This window comes from Rhamphochromis longiceps, linkage group LG5 (genome assembly GCF_057381845.1).
Source record: "Rhamphochromis longiceps isolate RC_006_pf linkage group LG5, R_longiceps_female_GT1.1, whole genome shotgun sequence".
Classification (NCBI taxonomy): domain Eukaryota; kingdom Metazoa; phylum Chordata; class Actinopteri; order Cichliformes; family Cichlidae; genus Rhamphochromis; species Rhamphochromis longiceps.
The window spans coordinates 37,200,610-37,219,215 of record NC_140561.1 but is presented as its reverse complement, the minus strand read 5'-3'; the positions used below and the strand labels follow the sequence as shown (position 1 = coordinate 37,219,215).

Genomic DNA, 18,606 nt, shown 5'->3' with positions numbered 1-18,606 from the left:
TGGGGCCAGGTGGGGTACACCCAGGACATGTTACCAGTCTTCTGGAGAGCTACATATGCCGTATAGCGCATAGAAACTGTTATGCCACAGCAGATCATCTGCCTCTGGCTCTCACCCCAACTTTCCTCTGCATGTCCTTCTCGACTCTGTCCACTATCCTTCCTCAGCACATGTCCAAACTAACTTTGTCTCCAAACTGTTCAACCTGAACTATCAATCTGATTAACTCATCTAATTATCCTGGCCACTCCCAATGAAATTGTCAACATCTTCAACTGGCACCTCCAGCCTCCTGTCTTCATGTTAGTGTGCCACCGTCTCCTTACCATACATCACAGTGGATCTCACTATCTAAGTTTCCATGAACCATGCCTGCAATAACACAAAATCTTTAATATAGCCTTTACTATGAGAGCTCTACTATACGCAATACTACAACTAGTATAATAATAATAATAATAATAATTATTATTATTATTATTATTATAATTATTATTATTATTATTTACCTGAGCTCAAAATCATAAATTTCCTCCGCTCCACCAGAGGGCGCTAAAATATAAAAACAAAAACAAAGGGAGAAAAACACGTGGGCCTAACCGGACGACAAACACACTTCCTCCCGCAAAAACCCCGCCTCCGTGTTTCCATGCATTGGCGCGCTTCGCCTCTGTGGCCGTGGCTCGTCGCTCCTCCCCGGGTGGTGGTGGTGCTACAGCTGCTGGTAGACTGACTGTAGCGGGCTGCGGGTGAAAACACAGCAGGCATGAGTGCAGCGGGTAGCGTTCGGCCCGGTTCGGTCCAGCAGGGACTTAAAGAGGCTCTGATCGAGACGCTGACGGCCATCCTGTCCCCGGTCCAAGAAGTGCGCGCCGCCGCGGAGGAGCAGATCAAAGTGCTGGAAGTGACAGAGGGTGAGTGGCAGCCGGGGTCTGAACAGCGCTTTGAGAAGTTAACCGGGGTGTTGTCGCTTATTAACAGCACGGGGGCCTCCGCTTCGCGCCCAGTGCGCGAACAGCTGACGGCCGCCGTTATTGGGGCTAACTTTGTGACTAAGCTAGCAGTCATTACGTTAGCTGAGCGACTGTCCTGGCTCCCCGGAGCAAACATTAGGCCACATTTCCAGGAGTTGGTGATGATTAAGATAATAATGATGATGATCTTCGATTGGGGTTCGAGACTGGCCGGTTGCTTTGCTCAGGCGATCGGTTCGGACAGCCGGATGTGTCACAAGTGTGGTCAGTAGCTCGGACCTAGTTACCAAGTTTGATGAAGCACATGGGAGCTGTGTGCACCCCGGCCTCAGCAGCACGGCGGCGGGATCGACTCTGGGTTCAACATCTGCGTCAGTAAACCAAAGGGAAAGACAAGAGTCGCGTGGTCTTTTCAGCCAGGTGCGCGTGAACATCTTGATAAAAAATATTACCACTTTTTTCTGTCTCTCTCCTTTTTTGAGAGCAGCTACTTTGGTCACGTTCACGCAAACTCCAAAATCCGCTGTTTGACCGCCCGGACAATAGCGGATTCGCCGCCTGCCTAATATTAAACATTCATTAATTGCGCCGTCACTATGCTAACAATTGAATGCCTTACTGACAGATTGTTTTTTTTTTTTCCCGCGAAGATGTGTCCCCGGGGGGCAGGGGCTTCTCCCAGACTTCCAGCTTCCTGCACCATCAGGACCAGCAGGGAGGGCAGTACACACAGGATGGCCAATGAAAGAGCTGTTAGTGTTTCATATGGAGTGGGAAAAGTCTGAGGCTTCAGTGTAGGAGGAAACCATCAAAGTCACAGAATGTGTGTCAGAATTGTATTAATGAGGGGGGAAAAGAAAGTAGTAGTGATGCTTGTACTTAGAACATGTTAACGTAGATCCTGAAGTAATCTTGTGGTGTTGCTTTATGCAGTTCATCTGTTGGCAAAGTTTTAAGACTTGATTACTTTTCTTCTTTTTTTGATAGAGAAATAAAAAGACACTTTCTGTCTGATTTTTAGTAAAATTTGGACAGATGGATACTGTAGCCAGGGGGGTGTAGCTCTGACTCTGCTAGACCTCCCATTGTTTGTCCTGCAGTCCTCGTGCTGCTGGTGAAAGGCTAATTGTGCGCACTGATGTCGGCTGTACTGCAGTATCGCAGCGAGCCGACCCTTTCCGCTGGCCCCGCTCTAAGGCAGCCGCGCTATGGGATTGTCAGCACTAACATTGTCTTCTGGCGCCTGATGTCACCCTGATGTCTTTGGCACCCTGCATGCCATGTTCAGACTAAAGCATGCTCCGCTCGAGTTTTTTCCCTCTGCCTGTATGGTGTGTCTCATGTCTCTTACTTAATGTCACACACTGATCCCTTGTCATCCTGTTGCTGCTGAAGGATGCATATTTTCATATTTTGCCAGGCTCTTTAAACCATAGTGAAAATTAATAATGGAAATGTGTAGGATTAGCAAAAACCTCATTTATAAATTCAGTATTTATACATCCACATTTGGCTTTTTCTATATTCATCATGCTCTAAGCGAGCTGATATGCATTTAGTTGTGTATTTATATCCTGTTGTCCTTGCTGATTTGTTCACATTGCAGAGTTTGGCGTCCACCTGGCAGAACTCACAGTCGACCCTCAGGGAGCACTTGCCATTCGTCAGGTGAGCAGGAGAGAAACTGAAAAAGAAAAAAAATGAACCTTTACAACAAACACCACTTTTTCTGTTGTTCCTCATCATTTTCTTGTTTGTGTGGTTGGCTGTGTTTACAGTTGGCATCCGTCATCCTGAAGCAGTATGTGGAGACTCACTGGTGTTCCCAATCGGAGAAGTTCAGGCCTCCTGAAACCACAGATCAGGTAAACCCTGCTTCATCCTCAGTCTCAGGAAGCATGTTCAGGCATCTCAAACACTTTTAATTATGTTGCAAATTCAAACTTTAGCTACATCATTTCTCACGCATTATGACAGTGAAGAAAAACCATGTTTTAGGCCTGCTTTCAGATGTATTAAAAACCAAAAACGCTCTGCTTCAGGCACTGCTAGTATTGTTCCAACAGTGCAATGGCAAAAGGATGATTCATCATTACTGAGGGGGGTAAAGACATTGTCACTTACAGCAGGGACTCACTCTGTAGGCCACATGGTGCTGTAGTATCTGAGAGGTGGCTGCCCGCTCAGAGAAGTATAATAACTTATCCATAATTGAGAAGAAGTAACAGCAATGCTTATAAATCCTGCAGTGGTATTTAATTTGCCCTTTTTAAGAACAGCCTTCGGTATCCAGCCTCGTCTCAAAGAAGGAAAGTAATTGTAAAAGTGACCTATGTCTGATTATTAGTAAGTATAATCAGTGGTCAGAGTGAGGGAGCGGAGGGGCAGATCACCCAACTCTACACCCCTGTTACACGATTGAAGCCAAAGCGAGTCGGACTTTTGTTGTTCCCCTCCAGGCGAAAGCCGCCATTAGGGAGCTGCTGCCCAGCGGTCTGCGGGAGTCCATCAGCAAAGTCCGCTCCAGTGTTGCGTACGCCGTGTCGGCCATCGCCCACTGGGACTGGCCTGAGGCGTGGCCGCAGCTCTTCACCCTCCTGATGGAGATGCTGGTCAGCGGAGACGTTAATGCCGTGCACGGGGCCATGAGGGTGCTCACGGGTATGTAGTAACATATAAATAACACAATAAGTCTATCTGCTTGGGGAATTTTAAAGGTTGCACAAACATTTGATCCGTTTTGGAAGTCAACGCTTAAAGTGACTGTGATCTCAGGAGCAGTTGAGTTTTTTTGTTGTTTTTTTAGCTTAGACTACAGCTAAGTTCTTGAAGATTAGCTTTATGCATTTCCATTTTTCAGAGTCTTTAGTTTACAACTTCTTTTTTTTTTGCAGAGTTTACTCGAGAGGTGACAGACACCCAGATGCCGCTAGTGGCTCCAGTCATCTTACCAGAGATGTATAAGATCTTTTCCATGGCAGAGGTACTCCTATATCTCCTTATGTGCTCCTTATCTCTATCAGTATTGAGCCTCTGTGGATGCAGGCACACATTTTACAGCTGTCAGTCTGAACAGTCCTGTTTTCTGTGACTGCCATTAATGACTGCACATTGCATTTGTGTGATACACCGGCATGGATCGCCTCCCTGAACTGTTTTCACTTTTGCAGGTTTACAGTATTCGTACTCGCTCCAGAGCAGTGGAGATATTCACCACCTGTGCCAACCTGATCTGTGCTATTGAAGAGCTTGAAAAGGTGAGGCGGGGTCAGCAAACGTTTCAGTTTTAAGTTGATGGCCTTTCAAAAAGGCTTCTACTCATGCATCACTTTTATATCTGCATTAAAGTGGAAGGTATAGACCTGAGTCGCTGTTGCTGTGTTTTTTTAATAATCGTTCTTATTGACCTGGGTGTAGGGTGCAGCCAAAGCGTTGATCTTCCCTGTGGTGCAGCAGTTCACAGAAGCGTTTGTCCAAGCCCTGCAGATGCCCGATGGGCCCACGTCTGATAGCGGCCTCAAGATGGAAGTCCTCAAGGTGAGAAACTCTGTGCACTTGGACCCTTTTGTCGGACTGATTATGATCTGCAAACGTTAAGTCAGTCTTTTAGTTTTCTTTTTGTCTGTGGCTACTTTCCAGGGTTCAAATCCTTGTTTTCTTTGCTTATTCGTCTCACAGGCAGTGACAGCATTGGTAAAGAACTTCCCCAAACCCATGGTGTCCTCCATGCAGCAGATATTACCCATTGTGTGGAATACACTGACTGAAAGCGCAGCTTTATATCCTGTCATCTATGTATTAGCTGTTTCCTCGCTCCCAGCAATCGTTTGAAGAGCATTTGTTTTGGGGCTGAACACTTCTTACCTCGAGGTTTGACTTCCTTTTGGGCATCTTGCAGACAGACAGGTCATTTGCTGTGACTTGTGATCTCTTGTTTATTTGACAGTTTCTCTAAACCACTAATCCACATTACTGTCGCAGTTTTTAATGTATGGAAATCACCTGCTTACTCAGCAGGATCAAAACCTCCTTTGACATACTTAAAGAAGCACTGGGGTGTGACAAGGTAATGGACTTCACAGACAAGCTGTCTGTATAGGGTCATCTCATATAATAATTAAATTTACAGCCATTAATGAGAGAAAAACGTTTTTGTGAGTGCATTGATCCTTAACCAGATCTTCACTTATGTGAGAACAGAAGTGAACTACACAGAGGAAGTGGACGACCCAGTAGACTCAGACGGTGAGCAGAATTCAAGTCTTGCTGTGTTACACATGGTTATTAATATTGTTATCCACTTATTTATTTATTTGGTTGCTTGTGTTTTTGCAGGTGAGGTTTTGGGCTTTGAGAATTTGGTGTTCAGCATCTTTGAGTTTGTCCACACGCTGCTGGAGAACAACAAGTTGAAGAGCACGGTGAGGAAGGCGCTGCCTGAACTCATCTATTACATCATCCTGTACATGCAGATCACTGAGGACCAGGTGAGAAACGACTGCAACATCTGGTAGAAGATGCACGTGTAGGTGGAAGTAAAAAAGAAAAAACTAAGTATATTTGTGTTGTTTCTCTTCAGATCAAAGTGTGGACAGCTAACCCACAGCAGTTTGTGGAGGACGAGGATGATGACACCTTCTCCTACTCTGTCAGGATCTCTGCTCAGGACCTGCTGCTGGTGAGAGAACAACAAAAAAAAGTATCACTGCTTAGTAGGAGTGCAGCGATACACAAAATTCCCGGTTTGGTTCAATACTTTGGTGTCACGGTTCGATATTTTTTTCGATGCAAAAAAAATGTTCATGCCTTTTTAAATTTGTAATTTATTAAAATTATAAATATATATTTTAACTCAAAAGTACAGTTTTTAAATTTAATGTTGCTGAAACAACAAAATAAAAAAAATAAATCTATCTGATCGAGAAATCATTCGTCTTTGGAAAAGAGAGTTTATTACAGAGAAATGGCTCTTTCCAAAATAAAAGCTATACTATACGCTTCTTCTGGGCTATATTCTCAGCAGCATATTAAACATATCAGGTCCCCATAAGGAGAATCATGTGCTAATGGCTGTCTAAATGACTCGGGTAAAGTTTGTAGCATGTGTGCTTGTTGTTTTTCTCTGCTTCCACTTGTCTTTGCACTAGGATGATGTCGGCGTAAATCTACAGTCATATTCGTTGTGTTCCCACTAGTGCTGTCAGCGTTAATCTCGTTGAAATGACGTTAACGCCATAACGCGGCAGATCTCCGTTAACGAGCTACCGCGGATCGCCCCGTGCGTGGGGCTGGACGGCGTCAATACGTTAACAAGCTAACTGCGCTAACACACTACCGTATTTCCCGGACTACAAAGCGCACCTAAATATTAGCCGCACAAGCTAAAATCAGGGGAAAATCCTGTTTTGTACATACATTAGCCGCACCTGACCAAAAGCCGCAGGTGTTTCAATGTTGACTTATCATATGTAAGAGAATATGCACAAAGGGAATTGTCAGGAAAGAGATGGCTGTTTGGAGACATCACTTTTATTAATATTTTGAAAAACAAGTTATGGGTACATATTTGCACATGTAGTACATAACAGTAACCTACAGCACACCAGAAAAATAGATTCGGACTACCTTTTAGGCTCAGGTGCAGTGACACATCTTTAACAAGAAGAAAAGTCAGTCATTCACCACCATCTTTCTCTTCTTCCTGCGCACTAAAACCACCAAAGTCCTCTTCTCCAGTGTCGGATACAAACAGGCTCAGGATGGCTTCGTCATCCACTCTTCTTCTCTCCTTCGTTGTCACTTTCAAAACCAAAGAAATCCTCATTGTCAGTGTCAGAGTCGAACACCCTCAGAAGGGCCGTGGCGGTGTCCTCCTCTCCATCATGCAGCAGTCCAGCCCTTCAAAATCCGTTGGTGATCGTGGATGTTTTCACACTTTTCCACGCTGTCAGAATCCACCGGTGGAGTTGGGCATAACTTGCTTTTTGGGCATAACTTGCAAGTTTATCGCCGCTCATCATCCACGCCTCCCGCTGAATGCGTAGCGCTACTTTGAAGTTTGTTTTTCGCGCTACTTCGTACGGCACTACGTTGCCTGGCGGACGGACATGTGACTAACATACCACTCTTGAACCCCGATCCTTCCGCCAGGCAACGTAGTGCCGTACAACAGCGGAACACACAAAACAAATCGTCTTACGATATGACAAAAATCACGGACAATCCATAGAAAAGCCGCACCTGACTAAAAGCCGCAGGGTTCAAAGCTTGTGCAAAAAGTAGCGGCTTATAGCCCGACATTTACGGTAGTTCCCAACAATTGAGCATTGCGTGGCACATCCAACATACTGTTTTATTTTTGTCCATGACACGCTTACCATCAGCAGTGTTGGGAAGGTTACTTTTAAAATGTATTCCATTACAGAATACAGAATACATGCCCCAAAATGTATTCTGTAACGTATTCCGTTACGTTACTCAATGACAGTAACGTATTCTGAATACTTTGGATTACTTAATATATTATCATGCTGTTTACAACTACGTGAATGTGCTATTGCTGTGATTTATTACTATTACTGAAGGTCCGCGACTCCGAACTGTAGTAAAGGGACCTCTGACTAATACGTCGGGGTCCCTGTCGGGCTCGTAGCCGAAAAATAGCTTTACTTTGTGGTCTGGGTCAACTTTGCTTGCGAGAGACAGAGAGAGGCGTTGAAAGACTGCTCCAACGGAACTTATTGTTTCGGAGGAAAACACGAACACGGTGTACAGTCGAGTCTTAATAGCTTACTTACAACTGGGCTCGTCAGGCACTCTTCTTGGCTGCAGTGGTTATTATTATATTTACATGCTTCCAGCTCCCGTTTTTGCTCGATGACAACTCGTACCTTTCCACTCGCTTTTTTTCTCCCTCCTCGCGCTCACAGACACATAACGGGTATGACAGTCCATTCTCCCTGCAGCACGGACTACACTGCCCATGATGCTACATTCTTTAGAGCAGGGCTGCCCAATCCCAGTCCTCGAGAGCTACTATCCTGCAGCTTTTAGATGCATCCCTAATCCAACACAGCTGAATCAAATGGTTTGATTACCTCTTCAGCATGCCATCATGTTTGGCAAAGGCCTGATAACAAGCCATTCATTTGATTCGGGTGTGTGGGAACAAGGATGCATCTAAAAGCTGCAGGACGGTAGCTCTCGAGGACCGGGATTGGGCACCCCTGCTTTAGAGCTATGCTTGTAGCATTCTGCCTGTTAGCTTAGCACAACAACAACAACAAAAGGCACTCTCTCACCCAGGAAACACGCAGAGAGAGAGCGTCACCCTGTAACCATGGCAACCGTAACGCTGCCACCTGGAACAACAGAACATAGCTGTCAAACAAAACCCAAACAGTCCTGACCCGCCACGATATGAAACAGGAAAGTACTGCCGTGTAATCCATTTATTTCAACACAGTATCTGTATTCTAAATACCACCTTTTTAAACGGTAACTGTAACGGAATACAGTTACTCATATTTTGTATTTTAAATACGTAACGGCGGTACATGTATTCCGTTACTCCCCAACACTGACCTTCAGGGTCATACTTCACATGAAAACCAAAATAGTTCCAAAGGCCAGATCTGAATGAGGGTGGGGGAGGTTCAATTTGCCATGTTGCAACGAGCTTAGCTTCTGTCTTGCTAGCTTGCGCTGCGCTCAGTGGATCTGCACTCGATAGTGCAGCCTAGGCGGAGTAGTGGAACGCAGATCCACTTAGCGCTCAGCACAGACAGCATCGTCAGATGAAAAGTTGATAAAATAAATAAAAAAAATTGTATTGTTCATACATATGCATACGACCGAAAGCACTGTATCGAGCGGTTCAATATCAATACGAGTATTGTTGCACCCCTACTGCTTAGGTAAAGCAATCTTATTGGATAAAGGTCTCAGGTATGAGAGCTGTTATTTAATTGGCTGACAGATGACGCCTGCTTTTAAACACAGAGGCACTTTTTTTTGTAAATTAACAGCCTCCTTGATCTAGTTTAGTTTGACTGACTTGAGCCATTTCAGTTCCAAGATGGTTATAGAGAGGTATTTCAATAAGTTTGCAGGTTTTATCTTACAACTTTCAGTTATTATTTATATAAAATGAAAAAGAATTACAAGAAGTCGAACTTATCTGAGGCTGTAAAGCAGAGAACATGAGGATGTGCGTGTCTGCCAGGCAGCTGTATTTAGACTGAGGGAAATAATCCTCTTGGCTCTGCTTTTTCTTCTCCTACACACACACACAACCTCCACGGACACTGGAGGCAGATTTTAAAGCTGTGAAAGAAATGGGAACAGTTTTGTTTTTGTTTTCACTATACACTGTGTGTGTTTCATGCAGTGTTATGATAGAAGAGGTTAGATCTGTGCAGTCAAACACATCCAGAAGTTTGTTGTGGTGTCAAAGTCGTACTTGCTCATGATCTCGCTTTTCAGCCTGGGGTTCGCCCTGATCAGGTGTATCATGACGGTAACCTTTGACCTCTTTTTGCAGGCCGTCGCTGCAGAGTTTCAGAATGAGAGCGCAGCAGCACTGGCAGCAGCTGCAACCAGACACTTCCAGGAGGCAGAGCAGGCTAAAAACGGTGGCAATGAGCACTGGTGAGGGCAGACTCTGTCACAGCCAGTCTGGCTTTCTATGTTTTCGCTTTCTGTTCCTTATGTTGCTTTTATTTTAAAACAGGTGGAAGATCCACGAGGCCTGTATGTTGGCCCTCGGCTCAGTCAAGACCATCATCACAGAGAACGTGAAAAATGGCCGCATCCAGTTTGACATGCACGGTTTTTTGGCCGGCGTTGTCCTGGGTGATCTCAACCTGACGGGTGAGTCCGGTCAGCAGAAAAACAGGAACAAAGCTCCTGAGTTTTTTCTGCAAGAGCGTGGAACTTCTGACGAGAACTAACTTTGAGTCCTTTGTTATATCTCTGACCTCGAATGATCTAACAAGCCGTGAAATTCCCCCATAAACTATAAAAGACTGCATTTTAATATTTTAGGTTTTTTTAACAAGTCAAAGCCGTCAAACTGCAATGAAACGTGAAAACGGTTATTTCACTCTTTATGTTTCTCACCTCATCTTGCTTGTTTTTTCTTTCCCAGCGGCGTCTCCCTTCCTTCTCGGTCGTGCTCTGTGGGCGGCCAGTCGCTTTACAGCCGCCATGTCTCCCGAGGTCATCCAGCAGTTTCTCCAGGTCACAGTCAGCGCCCTCCATGACTGCCGGCCGCCTTCTCTCCGCATCTCCGCGGTCAGGGCCATCTGGGGGTGAGCTAGCCGTTCATAATTGTAACCAGGTCACCGCCAAAAGAAAACCATCCTTTTATTTTGTGATTGAGCAACTTTGTCTTGGTCCACGGTACAGGTTGTAGCCTGTTACATTCGGGAGCTGTTTAAAAAAGCAGGCAGGTATCTCAGATTTGCACAAAACCTGGGAACAGAAGGAAAACCACTATCCTAGACTTGTCCGAATCTCATAAAAGATTTCTAAAGGAACCTCTAAATGTCCACTTTCAAGTAGAGCAGGGCGATATGGCCAAAAATATTTATCACGATATATATTTGAAAATTTGCGATAACGATATAACTGACGATATAATTGATGCGAGACAAAATACAACTCCACAACATTACTAGCGCAAAAAGACAACCTTCCATTTATTTTCACTTAAACAAGAAGCTGGTTTTTATGTACATTAAAGCTTTATAAAAATGTAACAGTGCAAATGCAAATTCCTTGCTGAAAATTTAACTAAAAGGCATTTCCAGTAGAAATGGGCTGACATATCCTGAGCATAACCATGTATAATATCCACTGAAGTTAAAAAAAGGTGCTTTGCAACATTAAACTGCAGTGTGTAGTACGTATTTTTTGGACCATAAGGTGCACGGGATTATAAGGCACATTAAGCGAAACAAAGCAGTCAGATAAATCAAACTTGATTAAACTCATTCTTCTTGCTTCCTCCACTTCTGTACCATTGATTCATTAATGTTGAATTCTCTGGCAGCTGCTCTATTCCCATGTTGTTGCAGTATATTAATGACTAACCTCGTATTGTGGATGGATTATCTCAGTTGTTCTCCTGACTGAAGTTTGGTCCGTTTACAGCATCCTGCCATGCGATTGCATTTGTCTCTAACCATGAGGAACCTTCACGTTAACTTTTATAAGTGGAAAAGTGTTAGTGTTCGTCCTCCAGCTTCACTGTTTATGTTATGCTAACATAGCTGTGTCGCTAGCGATCACGTAGCACATCATTATATACCAGCTAGCCCAACTTCAGTAACCCTACAAACGTCACTGCTGTTTAGTTTCCTGTCTTCATTTATGTTGGAAGTGATAGCAGAGCTGTACGTTTGATTTTTTTCAGAAATCTCTCAGTCAGAACGTGCTATATCATGCTTAGGTAACTAGCGAAACTAGCGAGCTAACTTCCGCTAGCTTCCTGCTAACTTCTAACTCCATTAAATGTAATAAATTTTGTTTTCATGGATGCCTGGAAGTTAAACTTCATAGTTACACCTGGTAAAGCAGCAATGCTGATCGTTTTATTAAAGATGAAAGAATTTAGACAGTTTTTAACTCCCAGTGATGCTGCAGTGTTCGTTTGACCTGAAGTATACGGAGTTTAGGACCCAGATTACTCCCAGATTTAAGAGCATCTTAGTCTGACAAATACGACAATAACGACGGCCGCTTGCATGTTCTGCAAAAAAATGTGCTTTGTCGTGTATCTGACGGACAAACACCAAACCAGTTCCACATCACTGAAGTTGCACCATTTTTACAAACCAGTTCTGGTTCATCTGTTTCACTCAACAATCGGCCATGTGCGTATGAACACAAAGGCACTGCGCATGTGCGTTTTACTCCCATTCTATCGCGATATTTCATTTTCCTATCGTTGCCTAACATTATACCGGTATTACCGTGAACGGTATAATATGGCCCAGCCCTACTTTCAAGCATCTTGCTCTGTGTGGGTCTCCCATGCCATCATCAGTGACTTCAGGAAGTTACTCAGCCACAACATAAATTAGTTAAACTATTTAAGTGATATTAAGATGACCGACTAGTGGCTGTATGCTTAACTTTACCAAACACATTGATTTCTCGTCTAAATTTCAACAGGTAATCAGATAAGTTAATTTCTTTCAGCAGCTGTGCAGTTGGGTTTTATGTTTCGTAGGTTTTTCGCATCATATCCTTTCCTCGTCTGAACTTGAGTTGTTTCATGGTTTCTGTGCTTGTTAGTTTTGTCCATCACTAAAATATGAAACAGATCATGAAGTAGAGCCAACAGTCCCACATGAAAAGGTGTTACCTCAAAGCAGTGACTATAAAGTTATAAAAATATTAAGGATGCTGCGTGTTCATGTCTCCAGGTACTGTGATCAGCTGAAACTGTCGGAGAGCACACATGTCATTCAGCCCTTCCTCCCCAGCATCCTAGATGGACTGGTTCAACTGGCCGCCCAGTTCAGCTCTGAAGTGCTGACGCTTGTCATGGAGACGCTGTGCATCGTCTGCACCGTTGACCCGGCGTTCACCACCAGTGCCGAGAATAAGATCTGCCCCCTCACCATTGCCATTTTCCTTAAATATAACAACGGTACTTGACTCACACCTTCTTTGACTGTTGAACTAAATTCCCAGCATGCTCTGGTCATCAGCACCTGATTGCAAAATCTTAAGTTGTACCACCTTTTCCAAGCAAAGTGCTTCCCGGATGAGGACATGGTGTGATAAGATTTGTGTCCTCGTGTCCTCAGACCCTGTGGTGGCATCCCTGGCTCAGGACATCTTTAAGGAACTGGCACAGATTGAAGGCTGTCAGGGCCCCATGCAGATGCGTCTCATCCCCACGCTTATCAGCATCATGCAGGCTCCACATGACAAGATCCCCACCGGACTGTGCGCTGTAAGTACCAGGTGGCATATACAAAGCTGTTCAGAGAATTACGAGGTGCAATAATGTGTGTCAGTCTGCTTTTAAAAAATAATTTATTATGTTAGTTCAAAATAACTTATTTGAAATGATTGCACAGTGACATTTGCCACATTTAAAGAAGAAAAAGTATACAAGTAAGAGTCTTCATGTAACAGTGGGCATAAGTATTGCTTCAGTCAGCGTGCAGACCAACAAAAACAAGAACTGGCCCAAGAAATGTGGATCAGTGGAAGCCAAAAATGCCCTTTGTGGGGGTTTTTGTGTTTTAAATATGTAATACTTGACATTTTCTGCATCCAGCTGAGACGATTGCTGAGGATAGATCATGATTCTTTCTGAAAACATCGGTTTCTCTTTCTGTTCTCCTGCTCTGTCGCAGACGTCCATTGACATCCTGACCACAGTTGTCAGAAACACCAAATCCCCTCTGTCAGAGCTGTTGGTGTGCCAAGCGTTTCCTGTGGTGGCACAGTGCACCCTGCGCACTGATGACAATGCGATAATGCAGGTAAACAAAACAAAGACGAAAAGGTCCAGAAATAATTATGTCACACGTGGTCACTTTAACTGTGTAAAATGTAGCATGTGGTGTAACACATTGATCACTTCGCTCCTCTCTCCAGAACGGCGGTGAGTGTCTGCGGGCGTACGTCTCCATCGCCCTCGAGCAGGTTGTCCAGTGGCGGGACGACCAGGGAAACAGCGGCCTTTGGTACGTCATGCAGGTGGTCAACCAGCTGCTGGATCCCCGGACGTCCGAGTTCACTGCCGCCTTCGTGGGCAGGTTGGTGTCCACTTTAATCTCTCGGGCTGGAACTGAGCTCGGTGAGCAGCTGGATCAGATCCTCCGAGCGATTCTGAGCAAGATGCAGCAAGCCGAGACCCTCAGTGTCATGCAGGTAGGAAGGAAAGATGGTTGATGGCTTTGCCGAAGGGCCGCAGGCTGAATTTCTTTATTTTAATTGAGTTCCACTGGATGCCGGTATCTGAACCACCTCCTGTTTCTCCTCCCTCTCCAGTCTCTGATCATGGTGTTTGCCCACCTGGTTCACTCTCAGCTGGAACCTCTGCTAGAGTTTTTGTGCAGCCTGCCTGGACCGACAGGGAAACCCGCCCTGGAGTTCGTCATGACCGAGTGGATGAGCAGGCAGCACCTTTTCTACGGGCAGTACGAGGGGAAGGTCAGGTAAGAAAACTACAACGATTTTACTTTGGCCTACAGTGAAAGAAGATCTGAAAGGAAGAACATGCGTCATGTCAGAACATGAAAACCTTCAGCTTTGAGTTCAGGCTGTGTTGTTTTAAAAGTGATTGGGATGAGTGAAAGGTGGATCTGACTAAGAACCTGAATACACAAACTCTCAGCTTTGTCTATTATGGACTGTATCTGAAGAAGTGAACACCATGGTGAAAGCACTCGTGCATTTAAAAAAAAGTGCTTGTATGAATGGGTGAACAAGGCATGTTGTATAAAGCATTTTCAGAGTGTAAAAGCGATGTATAAGAACGTGTCCATTCAAATGTACTCTTGAATTCCTGCAGCACGGTGGCTCTCTGCAAGCTGCTGCAGCACAGTCTCAACACTGATGATAAACGTCTCCAGGACATTGTGGTGAAAGGTGAAGAAATCTACAGTCCAGACGACGGCATCCGCACACGCTCCAAATCTGCAAAGAGTAAGACACTAAATGATTTTGAACTTGAACAGAGAGACTGCTGAAAGCAGAAGTTTTATCATGAGAAAATGCAAATGTTTCGATTGAACAGATCCAGAGCGTTGGACCAACATTCCTTTGCTGGTGAAGATCTTTAAGTTGATCATTAACGAGCTTTCGACTGTAGTCGAGGCAAACGCCAGCAGGACGAACGCCGCAGACTGGAGCCAAGGTGAGTCAGTATGTACTCGTGGACCCCAGTACACCGTCACCAGAAGTCAGAAACTCCACACAGGCCTGTTGGGGGAGCTCCAGTCCTTTTACAAATGCACTCGTTTATTCAATTATATTTGTAGTTCCTAAATGTGATGTTGACTCAGGTCTCTAGAAGTGCATCATGTTGGGCAGGTGAAGCCTTCTGACTTACTGAAAAATCGCAGTTTGTTCAGTTGTTCTATTGAATTGCTGGGACAGCAGACCTTTCAGTAACCAGCTGTTATTTCTGCTCATCTTAGATTCCAGTGGTATGTGGGAGGACCAGGGGGAGGACGAGGTGGAGGATGATGATGACGAGGACGAAGGGCTGGCGGGGCAGCTCCTTTCTGATCTCATTGCCGCTAACAAATACGGTACCAGTATCTCCTCACTGGATTTCATCTTAATTTCTTCTAAGAGCAGCTCCCTCTCTGTGTTCATGACAGAACGTTGTTTCACCTCAGCGAATAAAATGTTATTTTTATAGATGATGATTATTACGAGGACGACGATGAGGATGATCCAGATGCCTTGAAAGACCCCATATATCAGATTGACCTGCAGGTAAGTGTCTTACTTCAGATCTAAGCGTGGGTGGGACACACTGGTTGGAGCTGTGGAGCGACAGAGAATAATAATATGAAAGCCAGCTTCTGTGTTTTTACTGCTGGAGCTGGTTTCCTCTGACATTTTATTGGCCTCTCTGTTGTCTTTCACTTAGTCAAACACAAGTCAAAGACTTCTGCTGGTTCCCTTTGAATGAGTAACAATAATTTAGATATTTATGCCAAATATCATGTAGATTGAACATTTAGTCTTCATTGATAAACTATCAATGAAGACTAAATGTTCAATCGACTTGCTCAGATTAATCTTCACTGGTTGATGCATAAGCATAAAAACATGGATCTTTGCTATTTCATAAATGAAAATGTCTGCTTGAGATAATTAAACCTCATTTAACACAACTCTATTTACAGTGCTGTACTTTTCTTTTGGCCGTAGCTGAAATCTACTTAAGTGATGCCAACAGTATATCTGTGTATGTATAGATTTTTAGCAGTTGCACATAAGTAAACCTCCTCACGAACTACCTTTCTGTTACCCATCTTTCAACCCGTGTAGATATTCTGCTCACGTGTTTGTAGCTTATACTGCCATCTTGAGTATCAATAGTGAGCTATTCAAAGTATTAACAAGGGAAATATGTATTGACTGTATTATGCACTTAACAGCCACTTTATTAGGTCACCTTGCTAGTACTGGGTTGTACCCATTATGCCAGCAGACATACTGTAATACATTATGTTCATATATAAGCTGCCCGGGAGGCTGCAGCCCTTAAGAGTGGCCAAGGTCATTGCTGCGAGTTTACCAGCGTTTTCTGCCCTAGAATGTCAAATCAGATGAGAAGACGCTCTAATTATAACAGAGCTTTAGGATAAAATGGCCTGCTGGATTAATGTTGGAGACGAGACACGCAATTTGCACTTTCATCTGCTGGTAAACAAGCATTTTTCAGGATGCATGGCATTGGGTCGAGTTGTGTACTATTGAGGAACCGAGCCATTAATAATGTTAGTCGGAACAACGGTGTTTACCGGCTGGTTCGTGTTGAACTGCTGCTGTAAACGGGGTAAATTGAGATGAGGCTGATAAGCCCTGTGAGTGCTGACTAAAACTGAATTCCATGAAAAAGTGCATTATTGGTTCCGGCTTTTTAAAATATGCTAATGTGCTGCTTTTCCTGTCAGTGATTACGATGAGTTCAAGGTTTGGGTTGTACAAAGAGTCACTGTGACAGCTCTGAGACCATCTTCTGAATCCTTAAATACAAACCATCCATTTATTTTTAGGTGGGTACAAAGACCGGCCGGAACCATTCATGCTTTGAATCGCGGGTGTAAAGTCACAACACCAAAAACTGATCGCTTTATCCTCGAATCCAACTGAATGTTTGAGCTAAAGCTGAAGAAATGTTTAAGTTGTTTTCCCCACAGGATTTACCACCTGATTACCTCCACTGTATCCTCTGTCTCCTCTTCAGGCTTACCTTACAGACTTCCTGACACAGTTCGCCCAGCAGCCGTGCTACAGCATGTTCTCAGGCCACCTCAACCAAGCCGAGAGACAAACCCTTCAGTCTATAGGCCTCTAGCCCCGCCGTCTGCAGCTCCAGCACATCATCTTCCATCATCAGCCCCGTCACATGACCCTCACAATGAATTTACAGCAAAAGAAAAAGAGAAGTTGATAAAAGAGGAGGGGGATGGGGTGGGAAGAGACTCATGCACGTGTCCATAGCTCTCCTGTTACTACATTCTTGTGATGGGATGAAGGACTCTGTTAAAACGAGCAGCGTGGCGAGGTGAGCGACTGCACCGGTCAGTTCCCGAAGAGAGTCTCACCATTTTGAAGGAACTTCAAACTGGACGAGAAGGTTGAACCTTGATGTATGTACGGACTTTTTCGCCACGTGTTGTTTGTAATTTAGCCCGTTTATTTTTGTGTGTGTTTCTGTACAAACGAAACGAGTGAGGTGCAAGACAGAGAAACACTTCCAGGAGAACTTCACATGGACTGAAGGAAAACAAAACACCGGGATGTTCGAGAGGGAGAGAAACATTGGCGGCCTTATATTCCATAAAACAGACTGTTGACAACAGGAAATGAAGCGCTTTCAGACCCGCTGACGTGTATCTGGTTACGGTGGGTATTTGGGAATTAACACTGTTGCCATGGTGATTCACAGCCTTGTCATTTCCTTGTACCCATTGGCGTTTGGGATGAAAACATTTCTAAATAAAAGTCCCAGCAGGACAACATTTTCAGAATGATCACCAGATTCCTGTCTTTGTGTCCGACTTCAACTGAAACAGAAAAACGCTTCACCTACTCGGACTCTGATTGCTGACATGTCTGTTTTGACCTTTACTTGGAGTCCAGGGTGGAACAGAAAGCAACAAAATTATTATTAAACTACAGAATTAACAACTAATCACTGATTCAAAGAAAACAAATACAGGACTTAAGATCTCGCAGGTTTGCCACAAACATAAAAGCATCGTCCACTCAGCAGAGTGCAGTGTCTCAACAGGGCTACGTCCTGAGGCTTAAAATGCAAAATCTAAGAAGTCGGTGCTTTTCAGCTGTGGCAGATCTGGAAGCCCAAGAGGTAAAAAGAGAAAAGCAGTTCTAGTCAAAAAAAAAGAGGCCAAAAGGTTGTAGATATAATGCCAATATGCAAACAGATTCTTTGAAAATGAGTTTCCTGTAGATTGGTTTCTATTTTAATAGAACTCATGACTAAATTTTCCAAGAAAATCTAAAAGGATGTGATGTTTATGCTCGCTCCTGAGCTCCTTACCCCAATGGACCTTTGTGGGCAACACAAGCTAATGTGGATTTAAAAACAGAATCTGCTAATCATGAATGTCAACATGCCAAACAGCTCAGACTGTTTGGCATGTTGCAATTTTGGTCCACTGTTCTTTGCAGAGGTGCTTTGATTCAGCTGTATTGGAGATTTTTCTAGCATGAATGAACTGTTTAAGGTCACACTAAAGCATCTGTCCTCCTGGGAAGGTTCACCACTGTTCCAAGTTTTTTCCATTTGTGCATAATGGGCTTTGCCGTGGTTCACTGGAGTCCCAAACCCTTAGAAATGGCCTTTTTAACCCTTTCCAGACTGATACATGTCATTGAATGTGTTTCTCGTCAGTTC

General features: G+C 44.1%; 1 protein-coding gene across 1 annotated transcript; it reads left to right on the top strand.

Annotated features, from left to right (window-relative positions):
- The first annotated feature begins 635 nt into the window (after positions 1-635).
- On the top strand, positions 636-17,720 carry ipo9 (importin 9). Its single transcript, XM_085407494.1, has 24 exons — positions 636-914; positions 2,581-2,642; positions 2,753-2,839; positions 3,434-3,635; positions 3,869-3,957; positions 4,145-4,231; positions 4,392-4,511; positions 4,653-4,753; positions 5,161-5,219; positions 5,310-5,461; positions 5,554-5,652; positions 9,517-9,623; positions 9,706-9,845; positions 10,123-10,285; positions 12,407-12,633; positions 12,794-12,942; positions 13,352-13,480; positions 13,596-13,871; positions 13,992-14,158; positions 14,515-14,648; positions 14,740-14,859; positions 15,143-15,256; positions 15,370-15,446; positions 16,930-17,720. The coding sequence occupies exons 1-24, from the start codon at positions 767-769 to the stop codon at positions 17,038-17,040; spliced, it is 3,120 nt and encodes a 1,039-aa protein (XP_085263620.1). The 5' UTR covers positions 636-766; the 3' UTR covers positions 17,041-17,720.
- The last annotated feature ends 886 nt before the right edge of the window (positions 17,721-18,606 follow it).